This window comes from Copidosoma floridanum, unplaced genomic scaffold (assembly GCF_036245765.1).
Source record: "Copidosoma floridanum isolate Cflo_tuat_1 unplaced genomic scaffold, Cflo_Japanese_pri ptg000001l, whole genome shotgun sequence".
Lineage (NCBI taxonomy): Eukaryota > Metazoa > Arthropoda > Insecta > Hymenoptera > Encyrtidae > Copidosoma > Copidosoma floridanum.
Window position 1 is genome coordinate 12980632 of NW_028321878.1, and position 26246 is coordinate 13006877.

General features: G+C 38.5%; 2 protein-coding genes across 4 annotated transcripts; both read right to left on the bottom strand.

Annotated features, from left to right (window-relative positions):
- Positions 1 to 3890: 3890 nt before the first annotated feature.
- LOC106636215 (uncharacterized) lies at positions 3891 to 18541 on the bottom strand. Its single transcript, XM_089592517.1, has 5 exons — positions 18500 to 18541; positions 9423 to 9604; positions 7971 to 8137; positions 4260 to 4428; positions 3891 to 4083 (listed from the first exon to the last, which is right to left on the bottom strand). Exons 1-5 carry the CDS (start codon positions 18527 to 18529, stop codon positions 3891 to 3893), a joined length of 741 nt encoding a protein of 246 aa, XP_089448643.1. The 5' UTR covers positions 18530 to 18541.
- A 1149-nt stretch (positions 18542 to 19690) lies between these two features.
- Positions 19691 to 24694, bottom strand: Nopp140 (nucleolar and coiled-body phosphoprotein 1). 3 transcript variants are annotated; one of them, XM_014348590.2, is made up of 5 exons: positions 24498 to 24692; positions 22445 to 23746; positions 22063 to 22359; positions 21636 to 21716; positions 19691 to 20775 (listed from the first exon to the last, which is right to left on the bottom strand). In XM_014348590.2, exons 1-5 carry the CDS (start codon positions 24597 to 24599, stop codon positions 20620 to 20622), a joined length of 1938 nt encoding a protein of 645 aa, XP_014204076.2. In that variant the 5' UTR covers positions 24600 to 24692; the 3' UTR covers positions 19691 to 20619. The 3 variants fall into 3 exon arrangements, with proteins under 3 accessions (XP_014204076.2, XP_089444927.1, XP_014204075.2); XM_089588801.1 differs by lacking the exons at positions 19691 to 20775; positions 21636 to 21716 and adding exons at positions 20939 to 21147; positions 21202 to 21421 and having other exon boundaries at positions 24498 to 24694; XM_014348589.2 differs by lacking the exons at positions 19691 to 20775; positions 21636 to 21716 and adding an exon at positions 20939 to 21421 and having other exon boundaries at positions 24498 to 24694.
- Positions 24695 to 26246: the final 1552 nt, after the last annotated feature.

Below are 26246 nucleotides of genomic sequence, written 5' to 3' on the forward strand. Positions count from 1 at the left end.
CGTTAAAAAATTCATCCAAAGGAATATTATTAATTGCAACCTATAAGTACACCCTAATTCTGAATTGACAATTCCTCGAAAATGAGTGATTTTAATAAGTAAGTCACGAAAATCCAAATCAAAAGGGTCTAAAAACTATTTAATCCTTACCGACAGTTTTGCATGTACTAATAAACCTTTCACATCTTTAGAAAAAAATCATTTATATGTAAGGATATACGTAAATAATAAGTTGTGTTCAAAAGGCACTTTTGTGATCAGAATTAAGTACGTGTTTCAATGAACAGTTTTTCGAAATGATTTTTTTTTCTTTTTTTTTTTTTTTGTAATTTTGAGATTTTTATTATTTTTCAAATTAAAAGTATCGCTACGGAGTACGTAATGCTAATGATAAAAGCTTCTATGAGGTAATAACGGATTGAGCCCTTTTTCCTCCATTCAGACAAAGATTAAGACTTGGGTACGGATTCTATTTCAATTACAATCAAATTTTCAATTTCAATAACCCATAAAACAAAATTGGGCCCAAGTCTGCAGGTAGCTGAATAGGACGAAATAACGAAAGATACGATTGAAACACGGTATAATCGACAGGAAGTAAGAAAAACAAAGGCTACACATGCTCCAATTAACCCACTAAAATCAGCCAAAAACTTGCCGATGCGAGTAGCCGAATAGAGCTCCAAAAAAAAAAAAAAAAAAAAAAAGTGAAGCACGATCGAGATGTCCTATATACACAGACAGATCGCGTGGCATCGAAGAGGAGAGGAAGAAAATATCGGTGCAAATGGGTCAGTCGTGTCCCGCGAGGGAAAGAGAGGCCAAAGGAATAAATATCGGGGCGCCCGCCCGCGGGCCCGATGCACGATCCTCTCTCTCTCTCTCTCTCTCTCGCGTATACCCACAAAAGGGAAAATAAAGTAAGCTAAGGCCGCGACGACGGGCCTTCACCTTCGCCATGTCTATACGTATACGCTCACGTGCATTCGCACCTCTCTGGTATGTATATATATGTATGTATACACTTTGGTACAACCTCGAGAGAATATAACGAGACACAGTGGCGGGGGGGGGGGGCTCGGGGCTGATAACGGTACACCCCGCACATTCACACGCGAGCGGGGACTTAAATGTGTATTATATATACACTCGCCGGCGACTCTCTCGTTGGAATTTGCCGCTACCCCCCTCTCCCCCACGTGTAGGATCGACGACAGTCCCGAGCGTCGACAAGGAGGAGGAGGACGGGTCCATTGGGTCAGTGGCCCTCTTCTGTGTATATAATACATACGTGTACACGCGCATTCAACGGACAAGTGTTGCCGAGTTCCACATTTCGTGGTGATGGCTCTTCCGCCTCGTGACGCGGAATTTTATTGGTACGAGTATGGGATGGCGATTTTACCGATTTTTTTTTTTTTGTTTCTAACGAACCGTGATCGGTAATGATTCATGATGTTGGGTGTTGGAGGCCGATTTCGGGTGTTTTTTTTTTTTTTTTTTTTTGTGTCTGACGAGTAGTGATCGGTATGATCAGGAAATCGGTAATGATTGGTATTGGATTATCGGACTTTTTTGTTCTCTTTTTATTCAATAAGGAAACAAAGAAATGTTAATAAAATCACTAGTTTATTCATACAAAATTATCGCGACAAGGACTGATCTTACGAACATCATATATATTATATAATCTTTACACTTTTATAAATGCATATCGAATCAATATATATCATTTTATGTGTATATACTTTTTTACGATTAAAATTAAATTTTCTAACTAAACCTTACACGCGGCGATGTAATAAACAATAAACAACTTATTATACAGTAGATAAAAAAAAAAAAAAAAAAAATTGTTATAGACGCAGAACACAGTATATTTATACTGCCCACTGTATTCAGCCGATGATTATACACAGTATCGGATGAAAGTTACGGGGTTACTCTTTTCCTTAAATATATGTACCTATATCGTTATTTTATGCAAATAAATAAATAATTTTCTCGATGTCGAGTTATTGCAGAATTAAAATCTATCGAACATACACGCAAAGTCTTGATGTAAAATGTACACACGCGACGAGTTCGACGTGAACTCTCTCTCTCTTAGTCTTTAACAGTGAGTAATATAATGTTAGGTATCAACAAATAATTTCGTCCGCAACCACACGCGCATTTTTGTCATTTCACCTGTACCTTATGCATATACCGATCGGCTCCCATCCACGACACAATGTACAAGTATATAGTTAAGCCATAAAATTGAGTATAGATAAAAGACACACGCAACACGCGCACACAACAAAAAAAAATCAAACTCGTACAGCTGGACAGGTATAAGATATCAGGACTGGAGGAACACCTCGGCATTCCTCGACTATGTTAACTCGGCCGACACCGACGTCGTCGGATCCGTTAAACCGTTACGAATCATTAGGCGGTGGATTTCTTTTTCTTTCTCTTCGGGTAAATAATGACACTCGCGACGGAAACACGCAGACACGGAGCTTTTCTCACTTACAAAATTTTTGGGTCAAGCGCGATTTTTCGTTTGCACATTTATATATAATATATCAGATGGTGAAAGAACGTTCGCGCATCGAGTCGAAAAACAAGGGAGGGCGGTTGGAATCGAACGCGTTGCCAGTGCGAAAACATACTCGTTTCGAGCGTCAAATCGATCGCTAATTTTAAAAAGCTCAAACAAAACCTATCGCTCGATCCTCGTTCGATCGAGGACCCAACATCGGTTTCACCAAACTACGAGGTGCAGACAATTTTTTTTGTTTGGTTCGCGTTTCGTGTCACGTTGGCGGAAGTGAAGTCAAGCACGTCTGATACGCGGTTATTGCTTGTAAATAAACCCCCATCGCTCCTCCCACAAATTTGTATCCCGATAGTACTCTAGTAACTAAAAAAAGTAAAATTGGAAAACGATGGAAAAAGAAAAAATCGGCAACGCGGACGAATCGACCATTCCCCGGAACAAAAGTGTCATATTAGATCGACATTGCACGTGTGTGTATATATATATATATATATATATATATATATATATATATATACGTGAACGAAAAAAAAAAATCTGAGAGAAAAAACCGCAAAAACCGGCTGTACTCGCGGCCCGTGTCGTATATACACGTATATACACGGTACCGGTCATCGCTATAAGTGTATTACGACCGATCTCCGGACACTCATCTCTCTCTCTCTCTCCTTCGTCCGCCTCGTCGTATTACAGAAGCGATCGGCTGAGACTTACCGTATACCTGCCTTTTACTACTTTTTTTTTTTTTTTTTTTTTTTTCGAGGCTACGCGGTCGCGCGCGCCGGTAAATTCTTTCCTCGTGTTATTTTTCTTTTTGTTCACCAATTCAACTTAACGTGGGTCACTCGAGTCGCCGTGAATAACCGTGACGAATAAATAAATAAGCTAATACATATTTGTTAAAATACATTAGTTTACGTAAACTCGGGCATTCACAACATACTTATTGCCCAAACGCTTTTACCTAAAGATGCGCGATCGGCGACTCGACAGATATACTATATGTATAAGTATAATAGAGACATGGGGGAGGGGGCATGCATCGCACTCTCATTTACGGTACAATCTACAATGATTCTAACGAAATTGCACGCAAACTCTCGAGTCCTCGGTCACTACACATGTACGCACACACATCGCACAGCGAATCGATCTCCGTGCGATAAAATCCTCCGAGATCGGCATAAATCGCTCTCTCTATCTCTCTCTCTCTCTCGTTGCCGATCCCGTTGTACATATATATGTATATGCCTAAAGTCCAACACGGCGCGTGTTTAACGAAAACAACAACGTGAAAGAAAAAAAAAGAAAAAAAAAAAAAAAAACCAAATCAATATGTTATTCAGTAGGAGGGCACGGACACGACGTCCGAGCTGTCAGCCGAGTAGCTGTTCTTGGGCTTGCAAACGCAGCCGCTCTCCACGAGGACGTAGTCCTGGCCGGTTAGTGTGACCGGGCCCAGGGGTATCACCAGGAACAGGTACGGCACGTACGTCTGCGTGCACTCTCCGTGCACGAGGTCGCATTCTTTTGATCTGCAATTCGAAAAACATTATTTACGTATAAGCATTGATCGGTTATTAAATTATTGTCTGACAATTATTCAAAGTCACTGCGAATCGTTGCAAATGGACTTTTGTGGTTACCGATCGTCATTTATTCGAGGCGTGTGATCGGTACACATGTGTGTACGTATGCGTAATATACTCACTCGCAAACTTCAAAGACGACCTGTTGGAGGAGATCCGGGAACTTTTGGACGATCGTAACGGGCTGGCCGCTCGTCAGGCTGACACCGTACATGGGCGCGGTTGTGTTGTACCTCGTCTTGCAGAGTCGGGCGGGCGAGCCGCAGGCGTCCTTCGGCGAGAACGAACGAGCTGCGTGGGAGGGAAGAAAAAAAAAAAAAAAAAACGGAAAGAAAACAGTATTAAACATACATTTTTCTTTCGGCAAGTGCAGTTACATAGCTATTATAATTGGTTATTGTTGTAAGGAACGATTCATTAGCTGGGAGTTCCATTGAGATCGAAAAATCGGTTGATCGGTATATACATCTTATACACGATGGTCTTCCTTCCGAAATAATGATACACAAAGGCGAGTCAAACGTTTTGTTGGTCGCGCTTTACGTATCGAATTATTTCCCCTTTCGGCGATCCAATGTCTTACCGATCTTTTTTTCCTTCGCGCCAAAAGTATTAACAACCCCAATGGACGTTGATTCCTCACTATACTAATATTAAAAGAAACTAGCACACGTGCCAAAAAAAAAAAACAACGCGCCTTGGGTTACATACTATTATATTTCGCTCGGCAACTGCGCGCACGTGTCTCGTTAATCCGTCGAAGTGGATGATATAAGTATACACAGGAACAGCGTGAGAAACGTCATTAAGTATACATCCCCCCTCGCACCATCTGAGTTACTGACCCACTGCACTCTCTTCGGCGAGTCATTTTTTTTTTCCATCTGCTTTATATACTCGTCCATTTGTATAGCGTTAGTACTTATCCCAAGTGAGAGGCACGAGACGGGTAAACAATTACCTCTGTAAAGGTAACGAGGACGAGTTGTGTGCGAGTGCATCAGGTGAGCTCGTGACAGAAAGGAGGATGTAAAATAGTACCCATCCACGGGGATGGTAATAAACGAGGAGGAGAAACGATGCGCCGGTATTAACGAGCGTACAAAATACAGGTAGGCGCAATATAGCACAGAGAGAAAGATCGGCATGACTATGTGGGGTACGTATATCGGTAGTTAGTCAAAATATATACGTATATATACATTGGAAGAGCGGAGAAGAAAGAAGGAGGACGCGAAAGAGCAACGCGTCACCGATTACACTCTCTTCCCCTCTACCTCGCGACTCCATACTCTCTCGTTTGCTCTTTCGTCCGTCGTGCGCGTCCCGTTATAATACGCTACCTATGTATATATTTATGTGGAGATACGCACTCGAGAAATAAGAGAGAGACAGTCGCGCGTGTGGATTTTAGTGTGTTTCGGTGTATGGTGGAATCGGTCGTCACGGTTCGGTACATTTTTGTGGGTGGTGGTAATGATCTCTCCTTAAAAAGATGTAGGCTATATACTTGGCGATTCGCAGCGCCTCGAAAACCAAAGAGCCCCGTAAAAACGACCCTTAAAGAGAGACTGCGCTTGCAAAAAAAAAAAAAAAAAAATTTACCGATTGCTCAAAAGCTCGTGAGGAATATACCGGTATATACTTATTTTCATATACAAATGTAATAAACAAGGGCTACTTCGTTCACGCGCTTTACATTTGTATACAGCAGCCCGGCAACTGTTGCCGATCCCTTTACATTTTAAATGTATACAAATTAACATCGGCTTGCGAATCGGGTTTTCGTGTCATAAGGACAAAGCCGCGTGTATATATATATATATATACATACACCTGCGCGCACAATGTGTATATAATATACTTCTATACTTATATAACAACCATCAGGCAATCATAATATACATCTTCAATCGGGAATTTCGCACGCATACTTGTAGGTGGTAAACACTTTATACGCCTCGGGAATTCGCGCGTCGGCCCACATTACAACACCTGCAGTATATAATATATATATATATATAGATGGTAGGTATTTTCCTTATTTCCCCCTCGTCCTTTCAATTTTCAATATTCAGAAAAATTCCAACGCCCCCGAAGGCTTTTCCCTACTTCCTTACTTACATACATTTATACGTATACAAACGGCACACTTTGTACATGCACTCTCTCTCTCTCTTAACATACTTACACACACATATATATATTTATATAGGTGCACGTAGCACGCGAATACGCGGCGATTTCATTGACCTTAAAGCTACACCGTGAACCTGAATTCCTCGTAAGTATATATGTTATACGCACGTATAGAGTGTGTATATATATATATATACTCATACGCGAGTAACACACATTATATATTATTATATTACACTATAATTTATGCGAACGATGTTCTAGCCAGTCGCGTTGCGTATAAACAAAAGCTTGGAAAGTCATTTGCTCTCTCTCTTTGTTTTCTTTTTTCGCGTTTGTACGTGCACGTGTACAAGGATATAATATACCCTACATGTATACGTGCCTAATTAGCGAAATAAGCTGGTAAAGGCGTTTGCATACGCTTGTGCCGTTAAAAAATCCCGTATTGTTGTTATTCGCGAGGTCGATCTAACGAGGGTTTTAGGAAGATCGGTATAGAGTTAAAGTTCGTGCAAGGCTAGGTTTTTTTTTTTTCTCTTTGTTGGTGAAAGACAAAGAATATACCGAGCTTCTCGTTTGTCCAAAAAGTCACACGAGCCGCTTTTTAATAAGACAGAGGTGTTTATAAATTACCAAAGGCATTACTTGGATTATTTCAACAACCAATGAAATTTTATATTTTTTTGTTTTCAAATTCCCATTTTTATCTTATACACCTGTTTTAAGAGCTTGAACTAAATTCAAATTTATTATTACACTTTGGTGTACCAGTTCTTTTTTCTTTTTCTCAAATCAACCTTCGGAATAGACAACATCGTACATTACATAACAATCGTCCCCGTTGGTTTTGATTCCTCTGAGAATAACAATCATCTAAGATCGGTATCGTTATGAAAGGAAAGAAAGAGGTAAATACAAGTAGTGCAGCTTCGTTGGTTGTTTGTTTTGTACTGATAAACGGTACCCAATGGTCAAATTGTAATTATACACATGGACACAGTTTTTTTTTTTTATTTATTGCAAACTTCAACGCGATCTTGTTTTAATTTTATAACGACGAAATCAACGCAACGGACTGCAGTAACGCTATCCATTACCTCTCGTGTCAGGGGGGGGGGGGCAATCAAAGTTTTTGTTTTCCCCTTTCTCTCTTCCCAAGCACACACGGTCTCTCATAATGTGCACAACGGTAATTTCGAAAATCGTCAACGACCTCGTGTATAAGTACACGGTTCGGCATCCGTTACCGGTTTTATTTTACAAAAAAGTGGCATCCTATCGAAAAAACAGGTCACCAAAACCATATCTCTTACCTATATATAGGATCGAAAAAAATCAAAATCCAAACACATAATACACGCGGAAACATATTCACGAACCACACCCTATATACAACCCGTAGAATCGGTATGTGTAAGTAAAAAAAAGCACCCTATACGACTCATCCGATCCCGCCAGAGGTGAAACGAGTGAGCGGAAAAAAAGCTCTTTATGGAGAAGCAAAGCGCGATAAGCACAACAGCCCTGCAGGGCAGTCGGTGCGGGGTGAGATTGCGCACAGATACAGATCTCGAATTCCCTCGGCGCCGATTTTTAATTTTTTCCCCGATCGAGACAATAGAGCAATGAACGAAGTATACGGTATATATAGGAGGAGGAGGAGGAGGAGGCGTCTCCTTGCAATAACTCACCTGAACGCGAACTGCCGGCTATGCTGTAATCGCCCTGGGCCGCCCTGTAGTTGTTGAGGAGGGCTTGCCTCGTCAATGCCGGGTCGATCGTGCGCTGTTGCTGGTAGTGCCTGGCCGTCCGGCTGTTGCCCGACCACAGGCTTTTGAAGCTGCGAGATATCGCCGCGCTGCAATCGGAATTCAGATTTTTCGAATTTTCGTTATTGGCTTATATTGCGGTCGGAGGATAATACGTGCTTTTCGTGTCGTATATAAAGCGACTGCTGCTATTGTACGCGATTTTATGCTGCGAGCTATGGTTACACGATCTCTGCTTTTTTTTTTTTTTTTTTTTTTTTCTTTGACTTCGTCATTTTTGGTGTAGGTGTAAATGTAGGTCGATTCGGTGATCCTGTAATTCGATGCTCCGAACGTGATTAATTTTCGAGAAAAAAAAATCATCCGTTGTTCCAACGTGTAGTAAATAGTTGAAATGTTATAAAATTGCTGTCACTTTTTTTTTGTGACGGAGTTTGATGGTCCTAAATAAATAATGGATGTGGTTAACTTTTATTTTGCATTATTATTTTGTAAAACACTTGGAAAAAATGTACATTTATATTCAATTGAATTTTTTCTAGTTAAAAGTTTCATGGAAAAAATCGCAAAATCAGCAGGTGCTCAAACAAATTTTTAGAAAAAATTTCAAATCTCTAAATACGTTTTTTTTTATAACGGTCGAACGTTTTTTTTTTTTTTAATTTTTTTTTTCAACCATTGCTAAACAAAAAAAAGTAGTGCAAAGAAAAGTGATTGAATTTTTTTGAAAAACCGGTATTTCTAAAAATAGTCCCGTAATACCGATTTTTTATCGTTAATCACGCGCAATTTAAAAAAAAAAATAAATAAACAAAGTAAGACCAGCTTAATATACAAATGAAAAACTTGAACCCCGTAACGGATGATTATTTTTTTCTCCTTCTGTAACATTACTCACTATTTTTCATACCGATCAGAAGCACCTGTTGCAACATAAATACGAGAAAAAACCTTTCTGCAAGCTAAATGTAAGCTAAAAATAGAACCAAATAACGACGAAATGATGAATCCTTCAGCCTACTCGAAGCTTCGTTATGTACAAATGTATCCTATGTCAATTACTTCGTAGCTATATACTCTATACACGATTGCACTTTACGACGGTTAAGAAACGAATGAGGTGCCATTAAACAGATGCTCCGTCCGTTACGTATCATCTTATATATCTTCTCCTACAACTGTATATGTATAATTTATACATATACACAGCCATAAACATGACATCCGTGTTGCTGCTACTGTTTTTCCATCGGGTCGCCTTGGAGATGAGATTAAAAAACATTTTCGTGCACCAGAAAGCTCGATCATCTATATGTTTATCTTACGGCTCCGCGTGATGGACGAGTTAAAAAGGAAAAATCTGATGCGACTTACCTCGGGTACTGCATGTTGTTGGGTCCGAGGCAGTCGGGCGAGTCGGTGAGCGCGTCGCCCCAGACGTACTTGAGTCCCGAGCCCGTGCCCTCGCACCTCTTGGCCGCTAGTACCCTCGTCTCCGTGATTAGCAGGGCCAGTAACAGCGACAGCCTCACCGACAGCCACAGACGGCCGGACATCTGCTAACAAAAAGGTTGTTTTTTTTTCCTTTTACAGCTCGTTCGACTGCAGTGCGGGTCCTTAATTGCCTTTTCATACGTCCCGCATATTTGATAACATTCGCGCAGTGAGCTTTTTGCTCGTTTGTATTTTTCATCTTCAAAGCAAAGGCTCTCTCTTGGTCGTAAGAAAAATAATTATTTACTCCGGCTGCACGTGAGATCTAGGTACTTTATTTTTTTTTTTTCTGTGGGTGAATGTATTTTATTTGTTTTTTGTTGCTCTAGTACATATATATTATTTCTAGCGTACTCTTTTTGACAACTGTGCATTGATATATACAATGGATGTAGTATGTACTCAATAGTAATGAAAAAAAAAAAAAAAAAAAAAAAAAAAAAAAAAAAAAAAAATTGTATTGCGAAAAAAATAATACATCTATATTTGTTTACAGTTGGCGATCAAGATAAAGAAAAATTACATTTGGGTAATTTTTAACTACTTAATGATCTTTGTACTGGTTTTTTTCATTTAGCCCTCTTCTGGTTGTGCATTATCCTATAATCCTCTTCCTCTCTCTTTCCTGAGAAAAAAAAAAACAGGGTTTCTTGAAATAAAAACTTTTCTTTTTTTTTTTAGTTTCGAAAGACTCTAACGCTGGACTTTTGTTTTTTGCACCGTCACGCTCATCCATGAAACCCACCATCGTTCATCCATCAAGATACATTCCACCCAGAAGCCATAATAAAAAAAAATAAAAAAAAAAAAAAACCACAAACGGTGTAAGCTAGCACTGCCATATATATGTGGGCCTACGGTAATGTGACGTACGCAAGCTGGCGGGCACGTTCTCTCCCCGTTCACGGTCACAGTGAATTAAATTGTATAAATTACACTATACCGTTTTCAAGAGCCGGCAAAAGTCGCCTGCGTCGTCGTCGCGCAGCTGCAATAGCAAAAAAAAAAAAAAAAAAAAAAAACATCAACTCGATTCGTGCACACACGCCCCGCACACCGATTCTATAGTGTAAGTATACTCTTACAGTACAAGATGCAAAATATACCCACTACCTCCCGCGAGCGAGCAAATTGAGGAAGCCGCAGGACGAAATTGCGTAACTCGTATCAAGCCCAAATGCGCTCCCGTTGAATTTCCGTTTACCTGTGGGATATTACCTGTGCTCATCATATTTTTTTTTTTTTTTTTGCAATATTGTTGGTAAAATCTATTCATCTCTCATGTCCAACCATTAAAAAAGAATATTTTAAAATAACATATTCCCATTGACCTTTTATTCTTTCATCGATTTCAATTGAGAAGAGCATGCAGATTTCTATTTTTTTAATCAATATTTCTTATTAATACATAAAATGTAAAAACTATATGGGTAACAAGTGGGGGGAACGCGTTACATATAAAGTAATATTTTAAAATAGTCAAAAAAAAAAACAACCAAAATCTCGTCGTTACGAAAAGCAACAAAAATTTGACAATGCACGTGGGAATTCTTGGACATATTCCATTGATTTGAGGTTTCTGGGTTGCGATCTACATAAATTCCGTTATGTCGTCTGAATGTACTACAAGTACAGGGTATATATACAGCAAGTACGCGTGTGCTTATGTGCTGTACGTATAATACACATAAGATAAATATAAGTACATATACGCATATACTCAAAGGAGAAGACAAAAAACCAAAAGACGAAATGAGTGAAAGCACACAGCGTATGATATGTACCGCGAGCGCACGTACATGCACGTAAAAAATATATGTATATATATATCCGGTCGGGGCCATTTTTCCAAAATGTCTTCCGGTGTCCGAAAATCAGTTTTCTCCAACCCGAGAGAGCTGGTACAAAGTGAAATTCATCGCCCCATTGGTATTCTGACGACGCGACGATCGGTAACGCAAGTGAAATCATATATATATTATTATTGTTATGCATTGCGATGCATCAAGAATACGTGACGCGTTGTTCGTGTCACTTTCGCCGTGGACCCTTTTTTTTCCATCACATGGGAATGAGCAAATGGAAATGGTGCGATTTAGTGATGTTTGTTTGAATGAAAGAAAAAAAAAAAAGGAAAACCTTCTTCGTTACACCCATTTACGTTGGAGGTATAATGGGAAAAAAGCAATAAAAAGGTTTGCTGGGCGTGAAATCGATTCGTATCTTAACGGGGGGTTTTTTTCCCACCGAATTTTGGATGGACACAAATGGTTGGATTTTGCCATTGTTTGAAATTCATTTTTGATGAAAGACTTTGTTTTTTCTATTTTATACATATTATACATTGACCGAGAAAAACTGCAAACGCCCTGTAGCAAGACCCAAACGAGCACGAGGGATAATGTTTATTTTTTAATCTCCTTTTCGGTCTCCTCTGCCGCGTTAAATCTCGTAATAATTGTAAATACGCTTTGCAGTAAAAAAAAAAAAAAAAAAAAGAAAAAAAAAAACTGAAGAGACTATCGTTCGATCGAACTCGGGAGAAGCGGAAAAAAGTAAATCGGGACCGTTATCGCGTGGAGCAATATAAAGGACAAACAGGCGCAAAAAAAAGGGTTGGAAGAGAAAATACCCCACAAAAAGTGCGTTTGGTTTTTATAGATGCCGATTAATTTGATTTGCTTATAAACAGCAATTTATTGTGGATGTAATTGTATTGTTAAGGCAAAATTGTTTTTGATGAGTTACAAATGTTGTGGTGAAGGGAGCGTTGTCCTATGTTGGACTATTAAACATTTTACCTCTTTGAAGGGCTTTGAATCGAATTAAAGGCCTTGCGTCAGCGTATAGTAACGCATGTAGCCTTGAAAAGAGCCTCTCCTTGGTATATATACGAGCGATTCCGCAAAAAAGTATTCGATAAATTGGAGGACAAAATATTTTTGCGAGCCACACTTTTGGGACAATGATTTTTTTTTCCCGGACCGTACCATTGATAAATATGGTGAAATTTGGAAATATGTGCAGTCGCTTTGGCTCCTCCTTCAATTTTATTTATTTTGTACACTTCGAAATGTTGATGATAAATATATTTTAAAAATGTTTTTAAAATCCTTACGAGCTATTGCATAACGCGTATAACATACATTATTCCAGAATATTTTACAGCCAATTGTTTTTGAGCGATTACGCAATTTGTCAGATTGAAACAAAAAACACGGTTTCCAAGCGAATTTTCCTTACATAAAAAAAAAAAAAAAAAAAAAAACACACGTATACCATATCCAAACTGTACTTGCTGTTATTTCTAATACCATATCAAAAGTCTCCAACCGGAGACGCGTTTTCCCCCGAGAAATAAAATAATTTTTGTAAACCCCCACACACGGGCGAATGTTTTTTTCGCGGAGTTGCTCGTATATTTTTTTAGTGTCCGTGCAGCCTTTTTGCTTCCTAGAAGGGGAGATACGATGAAAGAGAAGGAGGAGATTGCGCCTCTCTTTTCTTTCAGAGAGAGAGAGAGAACACTCTGAAGGCTGGTCGTTGACCGTAACAGGTGTCATGGACCGCCGCAACGTGTGAGTATACGTGTATATATATATATATATATATATATATATATATGTATGTAAAATCATACATGCTGTACACATACATCGACTCTCTCTCTCTCTCTCTGCTCGTGCTTTTAAGCTCTTGACATTCGAGAAATCAGTACTTGAGTATGTTTATCGTATAAATATATTTGTGTGAGCGAAGCATCGAGGGCCAGAGGAGAGCGAGTGGAAGGGAGAGGTATTTTTTTTTTTTTTTGTTTGCTTATTACATAGCTAGATGTTTTATCGAAATCGCGCTTGATGAGGCGAGACGACGCACGCCTCTGATGTAATCTTTTCTTCATAGAGAGAGAGAGAGAGGGTCCGATGTGCTCTGTGGACCGTGGGATGGAGAAAATATGTTTTCTAGTTAAACTTGGGGGGGGGGTTATTTGTCGACGGAGCACGTTGAATTTTTATTTTTATTAAAAAAGGTACGGTAATTGAAACTGTTGTTGTTTTTTTTTATTTAAACTCATATGGCAGTGATGCTGTTCTATAAAAGGATAATACAAAGAATTTTCTGTATTTTTCGACAACTATAGCCGTCGTCAAAGAAAAAATTTAGATTTTTATGAGTTACGTGTAAAATCATCAAAACAATCACGAGGTATTGAATGAAACATAAGTGTTAGTACCTCCATCGAGAATGAAAAACTATATTGTTAGATGTACCGATGAATTTTGAGCCATTTCATTCATACATACAATTTTAATTGAAAATATATTTTTCAATTTTTCAGAGTAATCGTAATGTTAATGATAAACAAAGGGATAAAAAATTAAAATTTACATCTGTTTATTGGAATTCCATACGTAATTTATTCAATTATTACTTCGTTAAGTAGAAAAAAAAAAAAATATCCTTTAGCATGCTGGCTGACTACGCCACGATTATTTTGTAACTTTTTAACTATTTTGGAATAATGTTTTATTTTAAAAATAAACTGTACTTTTGTTTATTCAAAAATTTTTTTGTCATTAATACTTGTGCATTAAAAAAATTTCCCAGCCCAAAAATAGTTTTGCATACTTTCAGAAAAAAAAAAAATTAAATAATTTTTTTATTTCAAGTTAAAAACATAAAAATAACGTATCACATGTTCAGGAAAAAATTACATTGCAATTAGTATTTGAACAAGTATCCAAACAATTTTTCGGTGCTCTGAGCTATACGATATATAATTGAAGAAAATTGTCAAGACTTCAATTGCTCCCATTACTCGAACAGTACCACAATGCTTGCAGTAGTACACATTCGCGTAAAGGCTATAAGCGAACACCCGATTTAGCGTCCGATAAATAAACCAAGTACTGGTTTTTTACGAGCGGACAATGAATAATTCCAAATGCGACGTGCATGGCACGTGGAATGTTTAAAAAATACTACCGGGATACGCGCGAGGAAATTTATATAAATTCGCACGTCGTCGCCATCGATGCTTATAGGTATTTATGCGTGTTTCACGCTCCACGCGATTTCACTGTGATGGGCGTCGAGGGAAAACGCCGTGGAAAGCAAAGTTTTCGCGCGATCGACTCGTCGGCAGCGCTTGAATGTTTTTGTTTTTTTTTTTTCGTTATTCTGCCAACATTACGCGAGTTGTATTACGAGAGAAAGGTATGTGTTTTATCAATATACCGATCAGGGGGATTAACGAGCCGCGAGAAACGATTTTTGCCGTTAAGAGTCTGGGTTTATACGCATTGTTTCACGAGTGGATATCTTGTTCATTGAATACTGCCGTTGTTTGTAGCTTCAGGTTTTTTTTTTTTTTTTTTTTTTATGGTGTAGTAAATATACGCGTGTATAACTAGAGTTTATTGTTTTTTATTTACGTCTCTTAGCGTATGGAAATCACTTTTTTGGTCCAATAAAATAGTTAAAAATTAATTGATTTATGTTTTGTTAACCTTCAAATTTTCTCAGTTGCCGATAATGTAAATATCAAGTTCTAAAATCACCATGGCGAAAAATTAAATGAAACTTTTTTTTTAACTTTTCAATTTAAGCGCTAGGAAGTTTTTAGCCAACGATGAAACAATTGCTTCATACATGATCATGAGGTTGCGACCCACGCAACTTTAATCCAAATGTAAATTGTTGTATGAAAAAAAAAAAAAAATTGACGATCAAGTTGGGTCATCTACTTTTTGCTCTCGTGAAAATCGAAGGCACTCGTTGGCACACTTGCAAATGAAAACAGTTTAACACGCATTTCATCAACAACCAGAATACTAACAACTCTTTCGTTTGCTTTCGTGCTCGAGTGAAACAGAAAAACTAGCCTCAAAGTGAACAAACGAGGAAGATCTCTTAAATTTCTCGCCATAGGTACAAGAAAAATCGACGCTTCACTTTTGAAGCAGTAGATAACATATTGACAACTTGCGGGTCGTTCAATGGATAAAAAATAGTCCGAGGAAAAAAAAAACAATTCATTCTTATAAATATCTCCTTGTTTTACGAAAAAGTCATGAATGAATGAATGATAAAAATGCCGTACCGTTGCACTCGAAAAAAAAAAATTTATTTTCATTAGCGAATAAACGCGGTACTCTTCCCCAGCCAAGGCAACCCGCACCGTTAATGATCCAACGAAAAAAAAAAAAAAAAAAAATAAAATCCAGAAGAGGAAGCCAACAAAAGCGGGAGTTTTTTTCGCACAGGTGCATCAGTCGACGAAGCATCTTACATAATGAATGGGATCTCTTTCGAAGAGCCACCGATGAAATTGTATCGAGGAGGACGGTTTTCGCACGCAAAGTCACAAATCATCCTCTCAAGTTGCAAGGTGCTCCGTTCATCGGCATGAGAATCGGTAAATTCACACGCCAACCGATCGCATGTACCTTCATCTCATTTTACGCCTTTTCAGCAGCTTAATTTCGTTGTGGCGTGTATTTTTACGTTAATTACGATCGTGTCGGACGCGTTTCTTTTTTTATTCGAAGCACAGTTCATCAAGTTAATTTTTTTTTTTTTTTTTTCGCGGGACCCTGTTATCGATGACGGTGAATGGTTTCCGTATAATACGTGGCACGTATGCATAAATCTTTATCACAAACTGCAAAGTAATATTTTTACGTTAATAAATTAATCAAATGGCATTACAAGCATAATTATTTTATTTTAAATCATTCCATTTTTATTTGTATATACAGAGTAAAAAAAATTTTTAATTTACCATCACTTTTGTGCTAACGTCACATAAAACCATATGGTCTGTCGAGTGTATGATGCATGAACCAAGAATTATGTATACGTGAATTAAGTCATACCAACGATAATCCGACGCGCAATTTAATGCGAGCGTTAAACGTCATTTGAATTTATTGGAACGTAACGCAAATCACTTGAAAATATGCGTACCCTGTACATTGACAATATGCCATTGTAACTCTATACAATTTATCTTCAAGTAAAAAAAATCGTGACTCGGTGAGATTCGATACAGTACTGATTTCGTGAGCCTATATAATATTTTTAACTTTGAAATTAGTGCAAAGACCTTTTACACATAAATAATCAAGGATGCTTTTGATCAAATAAACATCGACTCATAGGCAAGCCGCAAACTTTTGAAACGATATTTTGTAAGATTTAAATGTATACGTATAGCGGAAAAGAGCACACGTCATCTCAACAACGGTACAGAGGTGGAAAAAAAAAAACAACGCAACAAACAGCCGAAAGATTTTAAATCTAACGGAATGCAAAGAAAGGCTCCGGCGAAACGATAGTACATGTATCATAAATCGATATTTACGTTATTTTTCAGGTTTTAGCTAGTAAAAATCGATCGTTGGGGAGAAACAAAAAAATATCACTCGAATCTCAATGGGACAGGGTTTTTGTGAAAAAAATAACACAACCAGGGAAAAAATGTCCAACTAAAGCCGTAAGCGCGGCGCTTCTTTGTATAATAGCGTTACATATTCAACAGTTGTCGCGTGCCGCGATGGTTAAGCACACCATAGGGGCACTGCACTCCATTCAGAGTCACAGCCACGCATACCCGTATACATACATAAGAGAAAAATTAAGCGTGAAAGAGCTTCCATGTGCTTTTGGCAAAGGTTCGAAGGTTATTTCTTTCTCCAAAAAACATGAAAATTAACTCCAATGGAATCTCTCGGCCATTTACAATGAGAAAAAAATCGCCATTGGATTGATTTTCCAATAGGTTTTAACCGACTTCTCACCGATCAACAGTTGTGCGGCAAATTTTACCGATTCCAATCGCGTGTAAAAAAAATACAGTCAGACACATGTGGAATTGCAGGTATGTGGAGCCCAGTCATCGGTTAACGGTGTACTTGTATATATGTATACACGTGCGTACAACCACACGAAAATCGTCGGACCTACACGCCGCGTAAAACTGGAATTTTCGGGTACGCGAGGAGAGCTGATCGAATCACGCGTCAATGTAAACTGCGTACAAATACATACAAGTACGCGTTATGGACCTTTGCTTAATAACTTCCACCATCCTGTTGTAAAACGCTCCGTCTCATCCGTTCGCCGATCGAGATAATGGTCATCTGGGCGGTGGAGATCGGTATTGGAAATCGATCCTTCGATCGCAATGCTGCTCGATCATCACGCGGGAGACGCGCTTCTTTCGCAACACTCGATTATAACATCATCTCGGAAGAGTATACACTCGAATCCGCGAAATCGAGCTCCTTACCGATCCCCCTAACTTTTTTTGCTTTGCCGATCTTTTTCGCGTATTCCTCGATCGTTTTATTACACCACGCGATCGATTGGGATAACAGCCCCGTGTTTCTCAGTTTGAACGGGAAATAAAGAGCTCCGAACGATTTAACAAGCTGTCGTTCGGAAACGACAAAAAAAATCGGTTACGTTCGACGAAGGAATCCAACATGTGGGTTGGTGTATTTTTGGAGTCAAAGATACAAAAAAGCGAGAAAAATACAAGGAGGGGAAGAGAGATTGATTTTTCACCACAAGAATAAGAAAAAGAGAAAAAAAAAGATCTCAGTACTCTCTTTGGATTTTCTTCCTGGAGTGTACAACTGACAGCCGGACTAGTATACATTTGTATCCCTTCGTTAAGTGAGCGTTTGCGGTTACCTTCATCTATGTAATTTGTTTCCCTTTAAAAAAACCATTTTCGCGAATTATTGCTCTCGTCTATACATACGAGCACATGTCGGGTATAATTGAAAAGCTTCGATCGCCGCTTTGCGCGTGACATAGTACATAGGTATGGACTTTTTTTCCATCTTATGCACTTTGGTAACGGGCTATTAAGTGTAGCCGATTATTGTTTCCCGCTGGTAGTCGCCAAAAAAGGGAATAATTTACGTACTTAACAAACAACAACTCACCCCGTAAGCAAAAACTCCTGTCCTCGCCATGTCAGCGATCGCTCCGCTCTGTCGATCTCGAAAAGCTCAAAAGCTGCGCCAACGGGCACTACCTTCCAATCAACGGTACGACCAAGAGTCCACGTTGTCCTCGAGAGAAAAAAAAGTTCTTTGAGTACTTATACACACGAAAGTGAGAAAAAAAAAAAAAAAAAAAACCCGTTTGGCCGATTCGACAAAAGTGGGTCACAGGGTCGCGCAACTGCCGCGCAACAGCAACAGTAGTCCCATGTCACCGTAAACGCGTGCAAATGGTACTCGCGAGTATATAAGAATCGGCACCGCGAGCCTATGAGAAAAAGAAGGAGAGGGATCCTCGCAGGTGGATGTCCAGAGGTTGACTGGCGCGAGTCTTTCCGGCCTATTCCCACATACCTTCTCTCTTGGGCCCAGAAGTCGCTTAGGAAAAAGAGAGGAGGGAAGAAAGATATCTCTCGCTCGCTGCCTACAGGAGGAACCGGCTCTTGCTATAATACGTATATATATGTACACATCGCTCTCTCGGAGAAAGAAGGGTACGATGAGGATGGAGAGCATATGGTGTGCTCTAGAACTATGCGGGACCCTATACACACACACACATATATAGATGAGGCCCTACACGTATAGTATTGTGTGCTTGTCCGCTCGGTTTTTTCCTCTAGAAAATAAGTTTGCTTCCTCTTTTTCTAGGCTCTCGGGCGCGCTCTCGTTTCGTCTTTTCCTCTTCTCTCTCTCTCTCTCTGTGGGCAAGAGTATCGCTCTCTTTGCATTGCGCGGATTCCAATGTTTTTCTCTCGTCGATCGTGATAAGTCGAGCTTTTTTTGATCCCATGTACCTCTACCGATCTCGGCCTTTTTTCCTTCGACGCCAGTAATTGGCTGATACCGTTTTTTTTTAAATTTCGTTTTCTCAGGGGTATCGCGGAATGTTTCCTGTACATTGGTTAAAAGCAAAAACAAATGTTGGAGCGACAAACAATTTAACAAACTTTTGTTTATCGTGTTCAAGAGGTCACGTCACAGCTTTAAGCAATGGACCTGAATTCTATTTTTGAATCTATAGTAGAAGTGATTGATAGTAGATATGAAACGGAATGAAAAGCCGCGATTAAAATCAAAGTATACGGATACGTACGTGGACAAAATGGTTTAGAATAAAATACTGAACAATTAATATTTTAAAAATGTATTTGCTTTCCTATTACTTCAATCCATTAATATTTGATGTTTTTTTTTACAATCAATAGGAGTCTTGTAAACGTACGAGACGTTTAGGTACAAAATTTTTTACTCCAGTGTAATGCTATCTAATGACTTACATTTATTTTGTAAATTTAAATAAAACAGTCAGTTCAGCACTTTCCTTACATACAAAATGTTTTACTAGCTTATGAATGAGAAAACTACAAAGTAAAGAAAAGTATACACTCATTACCTAAATTCACATCTAGCACATATTTTTAAACCAAGTAGGAGTTCGTATTTATAAATCATTACATAATTTGAACTGCTAAATAGCGAGGATTAATGATGTGTATCCTCTTGTGAATTTTTTTTTTTAAACTGAATTGAAACGAATAAGCTAATTGTGTGGTTATAGACAAAAAAAAATATTAACGTAATTGAAACAGTAAAATCAATTTTGTAATGGACTTAAGTAAATTAATTTGAGTAACAATCAACATTAGTTTTAAAAAATATGATATACGTGTAAAGCATAGTTTTAACAAAAATATCCATAAGTTATTTGTTTGGACAAAGTCGCAACATGTAATCTGTACAATGTACCGTCAATATTTTGGAACAATTAAATATAATCTTAATCATTTAAAAATATTGATGAAATTCGTTTTTCACCTTTCAATATAATTTAATATAATGAGGTCAAAGAATTGAGACACTACGATATGATAAAAAAATTAATACATGAAGATTAAGAAACTACAAGAGATGTGAACAGGAGTTAGTTAACTTGTGAAAATAAGAACGAAAAGTCATCTAGTGTTGTTGGAGTGAATAAAATATATGAATTTCCACAATAAACTATAGATATGGCGCAATTAAAAATACTATACTTATTCATTAGCACGTTGCGAGACTTAATCGTCAAATTTGATGGAATTTACACTCGTGTCTATCTGTCCGCCTCGATAACTGCCACGCTTCTTCTTGGTCTTTTCGTGTCGAAAAGATTTACCTCTCGTATATTTTAAATCTAAGTTTGCTTTTTCTCCCCATGAGCCTCTTGAATTTTTCTGTAAAATAAAAAAAAATAAACAATAAAAAAAAACATTTTTGAGTATTTAGAGTAGAATGTCACTTGTAAGTAGTACTAAATACTTCTAACGAGATAAGGAAATAAATATTGAAAATCCATGATAATGCCTCAATGTGCATATTAAAACCACAAATAACTACCTAAGTTCAATCGTCGAATGTTATTTTCTTGTTTTGCTGTTTCGAGTCACCACCATCGCCGAAACTTTTTCTGTCGTTAAAACCGCCCCTGTTACCGCCATCGCCCCACGATTTTCTGAAACCGTCTCCTCTACCACCTCTGTCGTTGCCACCCCACGACTTTCTGTCACCGAACCCACCACGACCTCCCCGATCACCGCCTCGACCACCTCTGAAGCCACCTCCCTCTCCTCGGCCACCTCTGTAACCACCTCCCTCGCCACGGCCACCTCTGTAACCACCCCCTTCGCCGCGACCACCTCGGAAACCACCGCCGCCGCGACCACCACGGAAACCACCTCGGAAACCGCCACGATCACCGCCGTCGCGTCCACCTCTGAATCCTCCACGACCGCGACCTCCGCGATCGAAACCGCCTCGGCCCCTGAAGTTATCGCCACCACTATGCCTCTTAAAGTCGCCGTTTTGTTCACCATCTTCTTCCTAAAAATGACAAAAGAGAAACAACAGGTCAATCGTCGTAGCATGAGTATGATGGTTGGTCTATGTTGTAATTTTTTTTTTATTTATTTTTTTTTTTTATTATTGTTCAAACACTGTATTTTTAATTTCAAGCTAGTGATCTTGACAATACACAACGGTGAATGCTAGGAAACAATTGACCTGTGTTTCTCTTTTGATGTTTCCAAGCATTTACCTTTGCCTCAAATGAGTTATTTGCCAGCCTAGGATCCAACTCTATTTCATCATCTTTAACTCGTCTGAATGGTACGTTCTTCTGTAAAATATTATACACAAAAAAACCCATTAAGTTATAAAATAATTTTACTAAAGAAGAGAGTCTAATTTTAAATTTTGTAACCAAACTATGGTTTAAACTTCTAAATTCCCTTATGTTACTTGATCCAAGCAAAAAGGTAATTCAGAGAGGTCTAAACTCCTTATCAACACGTGTTATTGATAGAAAATAGCTTAAAGCATCTTAATACATTTGAGTAGAAACATGCAATTAGCACCAACTTGATTAAAAATAACCAGTGTTTATCTTGATTTTCTTATGTTAAAACCTAAACGTAAGACCAAATAATATAAAATAAAATAAAACAATCAAATATTTTACATACCTTTTCACCATTTTCTTGACCACCTTTTACAAAGTTACTGTAGTTGTTTTTGTAGGCTTTAGCCGCTGGCTGTTCAGCTTCTTCCTCTTCGTCCCTGTGTTTCCTTTTTTTCTCATTTTTCTTCGGCGAGGCCACCTTTTCAGCTTTTACTTCTTGTTCTTCACTGGAATCATCATCATCGCTCGACTTTTTTTTTTTCTTTGACTTTTTGGCAACCTTAGCTGGAGTTTCGACTGCTGGTTGCTTTTCTTCAGAATCATCTGAAGAGTCATCGTCTGAAGATTCCTTTGCTGGTGCCTATAAATCGTTTTTTGATTTAAAAAATACCGGTAAAAAATTATTTGATGTAAACAAAAAAACTACAAGCATATGTTGTATTTACCTTTGCAGGCGTGGCTTTTGCTGCTGCCGCTTTCACGGGTTTAGCTTGTTTTTCGTCCGAATCGTCGCTTGAGTCTTCGCTTGAGGATTTTTTCTTTGCTGGCTTTGCGGCAACTTTTTTCGCAGGAGGTTCATTTTCATCACTGCTGTCGTCTTCACTAGACGATTCTTTTTTAGCCGGTGGTTTTGCGGCGGGTTTTATAACCGCTTTCGGAGCAGATTTTTTCGGTGATTTCTCTTCTTCCGAGGAATCATCATCGGAAGAAGATTCTTTTTTTGCAACGGGCTTCGCAGGAGTAGCTTTGGCAGCAACAACTGGTTTAACAGGTGTTTTTGCCACAGGCTTGGCTTCTTCATCCGAAGAATCGTCATCACTGGACGATTCTTTCTTTGCCGGGGTTTTGGCTGCTGGTTTCACTTTTGTTGCTGGCACCGCAGCAGGCTTGACTGGGGTCTTGGCTGCAGGTTTTTCATCTTCGCTTGACGAATCGTCCGAGGATGATTCTTTCTTTGCTGGTGTTTTTGCAACTGGTTTCGGCGTTTTTGCTGGTGTTACAGCAGACTTGACGGGTGCCTTGGCTGCAGATTTTTCATCCTCGCTGGACGAATCATCATCTGAAGATTCTTTCTTTGCTGCTGCCTTTGCTGGAGTTTTTGCCGGTGTTGGTTTGGCAGCGACTTTTGGAGTTGGCTTCTCATCTTCGCTAGAAGAATCGTCGGAAGAGGATTGTTTAGTTACTGGAGCCTTAGCTGGGGTAGCAGCAACAGCCTTAGTTGTTGCAGTTTTGGCAGCCTTAGCTTTGGGTGCTGGTTTTTCATCTTCGCTTGAAGAATCCTCCTCAGAAGATGATTCCTTCTTTGCAGGTGCCTTAGCTGGGGTTTTTACCGGCGTAGCAGCGGGCTTGACAGGAGTCTTTGCTGGCACAGCTGCCGGTTTGACAGGAGCTTTGGATTTTGGCTTTTCATCTTCGCTGGAAGAATCGTCATCTGAAGATGAGGCTTTTTTGGCTACAGCTTTAGCTGGGGCCTTAGCTGGAGGCTTTGCCGGTGTTTTAGCGTCACTGCTTGAATCGTCTGAGGAATCGTCCGATGATTGTGCCTTCTTAGCAACAACGGGCTGCTTTGCTGGGCCTTTGCCATTGACAAGAGCAGTCTTTTTGGGCTCTTCGTCATCACTTTCTTCAGAGCTCGAGGTCGAGCCATTACTCTGTTTAACACTTTTCACGGAAACTTTTTTGGCTGAAGTTTTCTGATAATGACTAAAAACCTCTGATATTGATGGACATCCTTTGGCAAGTGCAGGCTAAAACGATACCAAAAGCAAACATTAACCATTAAATAATACATTTATTTTTTTTAATACATTGAAACAGTTTGATTGGATAACGTTGCATTAGTTTATTTGAAGGGTAAGGTTTTCTAGAATATGTTACGATATGTGTATTTTTAGGTTATGAACCTGAATGTTACAATTATAGTGGCAAAACGATCATGCCACTCATTTTATGAGAAAACTTGCATTGAAAAACAGCATATTTTATTTATTAATTAAAGCACTGCTTGAACTTTAGCTGATTAATAAAGTGCGGTGCAATGTGACGGCGTCTAGCGTGCACGTCGTTGGACATGTGGTACCTTTTTCATGCGCAGCGTTTGAATTTACATAAGTAAGTAAGTACGTTACCAGGACACAATTTAAGATTCAATTGACGGCATTAATTGGCAAACCGCTACATTAAGTAGAAGTTTAAAAAAAAAAAAAGGTACCAAGTTCCAATATAACAAAAAATGCAATCGGTTATGCTACACCGGTGTGAGGCTGTGCAATATAAGATACCAGATTTTTGTCTCCATGAAATCAATTGGTACTTATTGATAGTTATTAAACATCGAAATGTTTTCATATAAAAAAGGCAAAGAAAGGGCCGTCACGTGGTATTGAGAAGGAGCAGAATGGCGGGCCGCAAAAACACGCGCACGAGGTGGCGGTGTAGCCGGTCTTCGATATCAAGAAATAAATCACCCAATAAACAAGGGTAAAGGATATAACTTACGGCGTTCGTCTTCTTTTGGAAAACCTTGGCGAGACTCGAGTCTTTCTTTAGCAGATAATCGTAGACCAGGGCGTTAATGCCCAAGTCCTCAGTGCCGGCCATGTCGTCGTTAAATGTTGTTTAAACTATGAACTGCTGTGATCTGTGACTCGGAATTGTCGGAAACCTCGGAGGGCTCGCGAGCGGAGCCGAGTCGGTGGGGTGGGTGTAAAAAAACGAAAAGTTCAAGATCAGCGCCATCTAACGGTATTCATTTTCTCGGTTTTTTGCGAAAACGCCGAAAACTGAAAAGTGGCCTTCAAGCTTCAAGGAATACGCAGCCTCTGAATTTATCATTCTGGTAAAGAGAGCACGGTCCACGGTGTAATATATACGTAAAGTTATGTGTAGTAATTATAGTAATCATCACTAAGTAGTGCCATATGGTCGATTTTATTAAACCATACAAGTAGAATGTCTATACTTTTGAAGGTCTTTTTTTTGGATAAAATATAAATTGTATAATTGCCGCAAACAGCACAAACAACGTCAACTTTTAATTTTCTACCTATTAGATTAGTTGCGGCTAGTTTATAATTGAATACATGGCTCTACTATAAGTATATTTATATTAATAATTATTTGGATCAGCGCCATCTAGCGTTGCGGATTTCTGAACTAAAAAGTGGCCCTAAACTTTTCAGCCAGAGCTTTAGACGTAGAGCCATTTAATCACTTATAAACCAGCCGCAACTTATTTTGTAACTATAAAATAAAAAAATAACGATACATGTGTTTTTGGCGGCAAGTTAACAATCTATTTTATACCAAAAAATTAACCTCTAATGTGTTAACACTTTTAAAGATAAATTTACAAGCATAAGATAGATTGTTAACTTGCCGCCAAAAACACATGTATCGTTATTTTTTTATTTTATAGCTTCGTCATGAGTTGCGGCTGGTTTATAATTGACTAAATGGCTCTAATCATGAATGCTCTGATTTAGAATTTTAGGAGCCACTTTTAGCCAAAAAGTAAAGACCGCTAGATGGCGCTGATCCAAAATAATTATTTCTAGTTACAGTTAAGTCATTTTAATAGTTATAAACCAGCCGCAACGAATCTTAAAGATAGATAATAGAAAGTTAACATTTTTTGTGCTACTTGCGGCAAGTTTACAATTTATCTTTTACCTTAAAATCGACCTCCAAAACCATCAATATTCTACTTATCTTTTAGATGGCTCATAAAATCGACAATATTTACAAAATTACAATACTCTTGACCTTTTACCATTAACTCATGTAATCACAAATTAATCAGTCCATTAAAGAGACAACCGAAGAAAAAAGGCCTGAAAAAGAAGCACAGTCACACGAAAAGTCTCATACAAGAATGGAGCATTGGATCTCACTTTATCAGAGAAGGTTGGGTTCTTTGTTTACTTAAAACACTTAAAATTTACATCTCTGTAATAAATGTATTTTTCAATTAGTGAGATCCGATGCTCCATTCCTAGGAGACTCTTCGTGTGGCTGCTTCTTTTTAAGACCTTTTTTCTTCAGTTGTATCTTTTCGACTGATTAATTTACGTGTATATTTGATCGTGATTTACGATTTCTGTAACACAAATTTTGCTATGTACATATTATATAAGTTAACTGTTTATTGGAAATCTAAAGTTGAAGGGCTGTTCTTTCATTAGTTAATAGTAAAAGGTCAAGAGTATTGTAATTTTGTAAATATTGTCGATTTTATGAGCCATCTAA

Coding starts and splice junctions, on each gene's coding strand:
- LOC106636215 (XM_089592517.1), bottom strand. CDS start 18,529: ATGGCGAGGACAGGAGTTTTTGCTTACGGG. Junction 8,138..9,422: donor AACAACATGCAGTACCCGAG/GTAAGTCGCATC, acceptor TTCCGATTGCAG/CGCGGCGATATCTCGCAGCT. Junction 4,429..7,970: donor AGCCGGCAGTTCGCGTTCAG/GTGAGTTATTGC, acceptor CCTCCCACGCAG/CTCGTTCGTTCTCGCCGAAG.
- Nopp140 (XM_014348589.2), bottom strand. CDS start 24,599: ATGGCCGGCACTGAGGACTTGGGCATTAACGCCCTGGTCTACGATTAT. Junction 22,360..22,444: donor CAAAAGCCACGCCTGCAAAG/GTAAATACAACA, acceptor AACGATTTATAG/GCACCAGCAAAGGAATCTTC. Junction 21,422..22,062: donor GTCAAGAAAATGGTGAAAAG/GTATGTAAAATA, acceptor TGTCATTTTTAG/GAAGAAGATGGTGAACAAAA.